Below are 8,409 nucleotides of genomic sequence, written 5' to 3'. Positions count from 1 at the left end.
TTTGAAACCAGTCAGCTGTTTCTCGATTCTACTGATCTGAACCGAAAAGAAAAGAATTGCCAAATGTTCCCATAGAAGAAAATAAAGAACGTATGTATTTGTTTCCCTAAATCGAGTTAAGTACACCTTAGAACTATACTCCTGTAAATGGATGCGAATTAATTAAACGAGAAAAATGAAACAAACACTACGGTCGACTTATGAATAAAACCGCCCAAAAGGTGCTTGAAGTTGTTTGTTTCATTTTGTTTGTATGAATTGGCTCAATTTGCAACAGCAAACATGTTACTTGTCATACCCACCCACGTCAAATAAAGTCTATAATGTACGAACTGAGTGTCACACGATAAGCCGTTTGAGTGAGTCAAAAAATACGCAACAACGATCCCGAAGTCACTGTTGGAAACGAGAAATTTCATTGCCCAACATTCGCCGTGAAACGATTTGAGAGGTCAAAGCAAACAATGGCCTTCAATTCTTCGCGATTACCAGACAGTTGGTGTTCCTTTTTAACCATTTTTAACGCTAGTGAAAGCACCTCACTTTACTATCGGGCAAACCTCACAACCTGTATTATCTCCTCACTTCTGGCACCGATGATAGTGGCAGCAAATGCTTTCATTTTGGCAGCGATTTGGAAGACCCCGTCTCTCAGGACTCCATCTTATGTTCTTCTTGCTGGTTTGGCCTTCACTGACTTTTGCACTGGGTTACTAACTCAACCATTTTTTGCTGTGTACCAATGGGCGGATTTAACAGGAAACGTTAAGATGTTTTGCATTGCTGGTGTTATCCTCCAATTCGTGGGATACTGTTTTTCCTCTCTAACAGTCATCGTCATCACAATAATGACTGTAGAAAGATGGCTGCATATGAGCCGAAGATCTCTTCTTACTGTGCGTCGAGTCGTTATTGTTTATATCATGTCTGCAGTTTTGGTTATTGTGTTGAATGCTTGTCACATGTACAACTGGTATTATACAAACGAATATTTCAGTACATTTATTGTTGTCTTCTTTTTGGGGGCAGCGCTTTGTTTTTTTATCACTGGCTTCTCTTATTTCAAAGTTTTTCGAATCATACGCCACCATCAAAGTCAAATACAAACAAGTCGAAACGCCATTAACATCGACAAATACAAAAAGTCTGTTTTCACAATTTTTTATCTTCTTGCAATACTTTTACTGAGTTACGTTCCCTACGTGTGCAATCTTGCAGTAATTAATATTATGGGCTATTTAAGCACTAAATTAGCGAGGGTCTCCATGAATTCTTGCACGGTAATTGTTTTTTCTTCTTCGCTTGCGAATCCCTTGCTTTACTATTGGAGGATAGAGGAACTCAGAGATAAGATAAGAGGAATCGTAAGAAACTTCTGTTGTGAAGCAACCGAAGAGGGATCATAATGATATCAATAACAGAGCGGTTTTCACTTGAGTGTCGAAAGTAATTAGACAATTACGTTGGTCTTGGTTTTGGTTTTACCGCGGTTTGAGATTGGCTGAGTAGTCTAATTGGTGAGTAAGTGGTTGGTTTTGGTTTTACGGCACTCAATTCCTTCAGTTTTAGATGTATTTATCTTTGTGTTTGTCTAGCGCAGTATCCAAATTGCTGAAAAGTCTAATCTTCTTATCAGGAAATCAAAGTATAACTATTTAGAAAAGAGAAACTTATTCTATGCAGCAAGTCAGAAGGGGAATCGCTCCAGCCGCCCAGTTTTATGAATTTATGAAACCTACCGAGCATCCTCTAAACTACACGGTCTGATGATGGCTTCGTGTGTGATCGTTTTATTTTAAAAGTTTGTACTGCAAAGCGATATGAATGCAATCTTAGTTCTGCTAGGGAAGGATATCTGCGATAAGCCCGATGTTTGCCCAAATCAAATACGCACTTTCAGTCAAGTTTTGACATGTTCACGTGATGCTGTTTAATTAAAATCTCTGTGGAAATTTGGTCTATTGAATAATTATAAGTGCATTATCAAGAAAGGATGTTACGAATAAATAAAAAATCCAGTCAGGGAGTACTTAACAATCAGAACTTTTATTTAGTGACGGAAAAAGAGAAAGCAAGTCAAAAGTTCGTAATTCGATTTACATTTACTGATAAGAATTTTTTACTTAAGCAAGACAAAGCAATTGAGTCTAGTTCAGTGTTGAGTCAAAAGGTTCATTACTTTTAAGAATTACTTTCATTGACCTTGTGGACTTCGTTAAGACTAATTTGTTGAATAACGCCTCCTAAAGATGAAGATACGTGCAACAAAGGTTTTTTTTAGGTATCATCCCTTTCTCCATCCAAGAGGAAGAAGAAATCAATAAAAACCAAACATAAAAAATACCGCGACTATCTTGCTTGTGCGGTTGCCCGGTTTGATAAGTAAACAAACAAACAAATAAATAAATAACAGATAAATAATAAGTTTATTTATCGATATCGAGGGAAAACACTTAACAGTCGGGGACTGACAAACCTGTGGCCCTCGCCTAAATTACAATAACAACATCGGCCGTACAATAAATAAAACATATATTTAAAAGATTAATTACAATAATTTAAAAATTCCTAACGATGAATAATTACGATAATTAAAAAAGAACCTAACTATATACATGCAATAAAGAAATAAATCTGTGGAAGCCCAGTCCTTGGCTAACGTATCATGGAGAACAATTATTCTATTGCATTGTAAGATTTCATTTCTTATTAAAAACAACTGAAGGAAAAAAAACTTTAAAAGTTCACCAAGAAAAAAATACAATGAAGTTTAAGAAATTTTTATTTTAAGTGAATAATACTCTCCTAAGGTGTTTTATGAGAATATAATGTTCATTTGAGCCTGATGTTATTTCTAAAACGAGATCAGTTAGCATACGTACTGATGTAAGCCAAAAGAAAAATACAAAGCTCGTAAATTTCAGAACTAAGTATCACTCGAAAGCCGGTTTCAGGGAAATGGCCTCAAAGAATATATCATGAGAATAAGTAGATCGACAAAAATTACTAAAGCATTAGTTTATCAAATGAAAAACTTTAACCCGTGCGTATGAATCCTTTGCCGTTAAAAAGTTTCTTAATTCAGACGGCTACCCGAGCGCACATTAAGGTCATTCCGCTGAAATAGAACCTGCACTGAGATTTTTGTGAAAATTTCCGTATCGATTGTTTATATTACAGGAACTTAAATTTTGAAATAAAAATGAGGGGTCCCCATGTTCGTTTAGGAGCAAAAGCACCTTGTTTATACCCATATAAATCCTTATAATAGCACCATGATTGTAGTTACGATTGCTTGCTAAATTCACGTTTCCGACGATTGCTTTTTGTTCTACACTGAGAATTGGTCCATATTTATTTTACACAGAGAAATGTATTAGTCAATTTAAAACAACAGAAAAAAATGATAGGTCACCATACTCGTTTGCGAGAAAATGACGATTTACCTCTATGGCGAGGTCCAGCTGTAAAGAAAATGCCGCCATTTTTTAATGCGCGCGCGCTAATCACGCGTGAAATTATGCGCAGTAGGGATGCGCAATGCAATACTGGGGAATGACTTTAAGCGCTAATTGTTTCTGCGCATCCTTACTACGCACGCAAATTCACACGTCACGTCCTGTATCGATGCGCGCTCTAGGTAATAAAATGAACAATGATAGGGTAAATGGCAATTCCTATAGCTTTGCCTAGATTTAACGATCTTGGACGTTCGGTGACCGCTATTTTCTTTTGATGGATCATTTTCTCTACCGATTTTCTACGTTTAGCGAAAAAATGAAGAAAATCTATCGATTAGAAGTTTGAATTTTTTGCAAAATGCACCATCGAATTCCGTTAATTTTAGCTCTTCGTTTAACTGTGCGGGGGTTTCAAATGCCTCTTGAAGGGTTAATTTTTGTGAAAACGTTGGCAAAATTTGGAGTTATTTACGCAACAGACCCACTTCTACAAAATATGACTAAGATCGTTTGCCTCCGCTGACTCACCTTCGATATCTTTAACTATAAACCCCTAGAGATCATGCTGAATTACGTGCGCCAATTTTCAAAATAAGGGTATTTTTCCACACGCTTTAGCTCTGAAACGAAGTCGATTATCCCAAATTTTTTTTGCACTTCTGACACAAGTGACTCAGTATCTGACTGCAGTACAAATTGAAAAAAAATCTATCGATTGGAAAATTTTCGCGCGAGTTCGTTTGTAATCGTCCATGAAATCCCGACAATGTACTCGACGATGTAATCAGAGTCATCTATTACCTCTTACGATATTGCTTGCTTAAAGACGACTTCTAAGCTTAAGTAGGTACACCCACGCGTGGAAATAAAAGGTACTTAAATAGCATTTTTAAAGGGCACCAATTCTTAACCAAAAGAAAGGAACGTACGTGGAATAAGTACAAAACACGTACAACAAATTGTATTTTAAACACATTGCTGGAAGATATTTTGGATTAAAGCATTTTCACAACAGCAGTGAAATATCTTGCTAAAAGGTACATTGACAAATCGACTGACTATACCTCTAAATTGCTAGAAAATCCTTTACGAGCACTAAAACTGGCACTTAATTTCTAAGATAAATTTATATTTTTCGAAGATAAATTGATATTACTGCCACTTTGACAATGTTATGACGCAATTTATCATCGATAAGAGGACAGACGCATAAAACACTGAAGTCAATTTGTTAAATATACATGTGTAGCCGGGACAAAGCGCGGAAAAAGTGTCATGAGGGGTTGGTTTTCTTATTGGATGAGTAGTGGCGCTAGATTTTTAAACTTATCATGCACGAAGCCCAGTAATCCAAAAAAAATAAAATAAATAAATAAATAAGGCAAATGCGAATTAATTTTGAAACTCATGGGAAAAGCGCTTCAACATTTTGCGGCCTTCCTGGAAGGATAAAAAATATAAATATTTTAATGTAAGCTTTTCCTATGAGCTTTCAAACCACTTATACAATTCAGCCGAGGGTGTGCAAAATTAAAACATTTTTACGAGGATGCTGTTTTTAATAGCTATTTTTTTAATCAGCAGACATTTTAAACCAATTAAACCATCTCTATTGCGCATTTTGAAAGCAGATAGATGGTTCTCATTTCTTCTGATTTGCACCGAAAAAAGAAAAGAATCGTCAAGAGTTGCCATGGTAAAAAATTTATACAAATGTGTATATTTAAATTTTTCCTGAATTGGGACCTTTTAAAGTGAATGTGAAATAATCAGACGAGCACAATTGAAAAGTCCTTCGACATTAGTTTGATTTCACGAATAAAACTCCTCCAGGTGCGTGATTTTGTTTCTTGTGTGCAAATGATTTATTAATGAGTGAGAATTATCACATCCGCAACAACCGTCGCGAAGACACTGTCGGAAAAGGGAAAATTCTTTGCACAACATTCGCCATGGAATGGTCTGAGAGTTCAACGTAAGCAATGGCCTTCAATTCGTCGCGATTACTGGACATTGGGTGTTCCCCTTTTACCATTTTAAACGCCACCGAGAGCACATCAGTTTACTACCAGGTACCTCTTACAACCTGTGTTGTTCCCTCGCTTCTGGCACCGATGACAATGGTAGCAAATGGTCTCATTTTGGCGGCAATTTGGAAGAACTCGTGTGTCAGGACTCCATCGTATGTTCTTCTTGCTGGTTTGGCCTTCACAGACTTTTGCACTACTGGGTTACTAATTCAACCCTTTTATGTTTTGTACAAAATGGGGGAAATGACAGGAAGCGTAAACCTGTCCTGTATTGCTGCAATAGTCGCCGCAAACGTTTCCGGGTATTTCTTTTCCCTGACAGTCGTCGTCATGGCAATAATAGCTGTAGAAATATGGCTGCATACGAGTCGAAGATCTCTTCTTACAGTGCGTCGAATCGTCATTCTTTATACGACGTCTGCAATTTTGCTAATTGCGTCTTTTTCTTACCACGTGTACAATTGGTATGACACAAAAAATTTTTCAGTACTTTTTCTGCCTTTTTTGTTTTTGGTACGACTCTTTGTTTTGTAATCACTGTCTTCTCTTATTTCAAGGTTTATCGAATCATACGTCACCATCAAAGTCAAATACAAACAAATCAAAACGCCATTGACATCGACAAATACAAAAAGTCTGTTTTTAATTTACAATTTTGTATATTCTTGCATTATTTTTATTGAGTTACGTTCCCTTTGTGTGTTGCTTTTTAGTCCTTTACCTTACGGACGTTTTTGGGACTAAGACATCGATAGCGGCCTTCAATGTTTCCGGTGCTATATTATTTTTTTCGTCGTTTGCAAATCCCTTACTCTATTATTGGAGAATAAAGGAAATCAGAGATAGCGTTAGAAGAATCTTAAGGAACCTCAGTTGTAAAGAAACGTAATTATTTCAATAATACAACATTTGGCGGATGCCAAAAAAAGAGAATATTAAAAAAACAGAAGCTGAAGTGCAATGAGCATTTTGTTTCATAAATATATTTCAGTACAACGTGAGTCACACAGCCATGAGAATGTAGTAACTGATCACTAGAGAAATTACATTTAGAACTGATAACAGAAATCGTGTAACAAACTTGTAATCTTTGGAGGCCAGTTCCTAGGCTAACGTTTATGAAGAACAATTGTTCTTTTACACTTTAAGATTTCATTTTAAACTGAGTGGAAAACTTAAGAAAAACACTAAATAAACATAATCAAATTAGATTCATTAAATGAATAACACTCCCATTATGTGTTTTATGATGAATGTGATTTAATAGTTCAAAAGGTAGAGATTTAATAGAAATTAGTATCACCCAACTAGTGGACTAATGCAAATCCTGCATTTTGATTGGCTACGCTACTAGGGGACTATTAGTAACGGTCATCGAGTAGCGAAATTGGCGCCATCGAGCGTGACGCTTTCTTTCGTTTTAGTCCCAAATAAATATTTCTTCAACTTGCATTTGCTAACTTTATTATTATCTTTTCTGTCCGGCTAGTTGGGTGATACTAAAACAATTAGACCCTTCGCCCTCAAGGGCCACGGGTCAATAGCCCATGAGGCGAAGCCGAATGGGCTATTGACCCGTAGCCCTTGCGAGCTACGGGTCTAATTGTTAAATAGTCATTTGAAGTTAGAGGCTGCTCAGTTATACAATTAATTCACTCGTTCTTGATTTCTTCCCGTGATAGTTGATTATCAACCATCATTCATGGACAGTTTCAGCCCTTAACCGTTAATAGAAATTGAAGTTAGGAATAACGGTAACTAACTTTAAGTAATAAGTAGAAACCAGATTTCTTATTAGCCCAATAAGAAATTTAAATTTTAAAAAAGACTTCAGTTCAAAATTGTAATCATCCACGAAGGCGGATGATTTGATCTGTAATGCTATATTGAATTAATCAGTTTTATTTGAGAGCCTTACAGGGCTTTTGTAGAACAAGGAAACACGATAACTAATTTGAAGGGTTTAATTAGTTTGTATATTTAAGTTTGCTGTATTGACCACACAATATCAACTGAACAAATTGATTTCTTTATTTCTAGGCCCTAAATGCTAGAATTGCCATCATAAGCAAAACAAAGAAAGCTTTGTAATGTTTTCTTTTCCTAGCATGCCGCATTTTATTCAAGGCGGAGTGATTCTTGAAAAGTGTTTGTTTTCAGCAAAGTGGGTTTCTCACAACCTATTATGTGTTATAGCGAACTAATTTTAACAAGAACCATTCCAAAAATTATAGATTGACAGTTTGAAAGTCCATCCATGTTCTCGCTATGTTATTATTATTTTCACTTATATTTATCCAAAAGATAAAAAGACCGAGAACATACCGTTGTATATCGTCTCCTCGTGCAGGGTGGAAATCTATGTTTTCTATTCGTTTAGCCCGCTTGTAGAGACTTTTAATTAAATACTCTTTCAATTATAATATAATGCAATTTGACGATAATTAGCATTATACTATTAAGAACATGTTATGATTAAAACTGAACACCCCCAAAGTTTTTTGTAATGTTTACTATGTTGTATGATTTCTTTCTCGGCAATGTTAAATATCTATCTCTAAACATTGCAAATGGCATACCTACCTACCTGCCTACACTTAATACCAAACGTAAATTTCAGAATTTGTAAAATATTAAATGTATTATATTTTTTAAAAGGTATGTTAAAAGGTAACAACATTGTGCTCAGGGAATGTCCAGGAAACAGAAGAAATTATGAAATTAAAATTAAACATCAGAAAAACACTGTTAAAGAAGCCAAAAAGCCTTGCATGAATTGCTATCAAGGCAATTATATTTTCTTTTCAACAATTAAATATCGCGGGATCTGTTTCGTGTTACTTGAGAAAGAAACATTTAATAAGAACCATTTATAGTTTTCTATTTATAAAAGATTTAATTAAATTGACCTAGAAAAA

The 8,409-nt window shown here is 35.5% G+C and overlaps 1 protein-coding gene and 1 pseudogene across 1 annotated transcript; both read left to right on the top strand.

The window, feature by feature from the left end:
* Positions 1 to 359: 359 nt before the first annotated feature.
* LOC149116973 (uncharacterized) lies at positions 360 to 1,406 on the top strand. Its single transcript, XM_089279062.1, has one exon. It carries the CDS (start codon positions 465 to 467, stop codon positions 1,404 to 1,406), a length of 942 nt encoding a protein of 313 aa, XP_089135188.1. The 5' UTR covers positions 360 to 464.
* A 4,037-nt stretch (positions 1,407 to 5,443) lies between these two features.
* On the top strand, positions 5,444 to 6,424 carry LOC149116972 (uncharacterized; annotated as a pseudogene).
* The last annotated feature ends 1,985 nt before the right edge of the window (positions 6,425 to 8,409 follow it).

The sequence above is a fragment of the Orbicella faveolata genome, unplaced genomic scaffold (genome assembly GCF_042242905.1).
Source record: "Orbicella faveolata isolate gen_17 unplaced genomic scaffold, um_ofav_v1 contig_12, whole genome shotgun sequence".
NCBI classification, from domain to species: domain Eukaryota; kingdom Metazoa; phylum Cnidaria; class Anthozoa; order Scleractinia; family Merulinidae; genus Orbicella; species Orbicella faveolata.
This window is presented reverse-complemented; position numbering and strand designations above follow the sequence as displayed.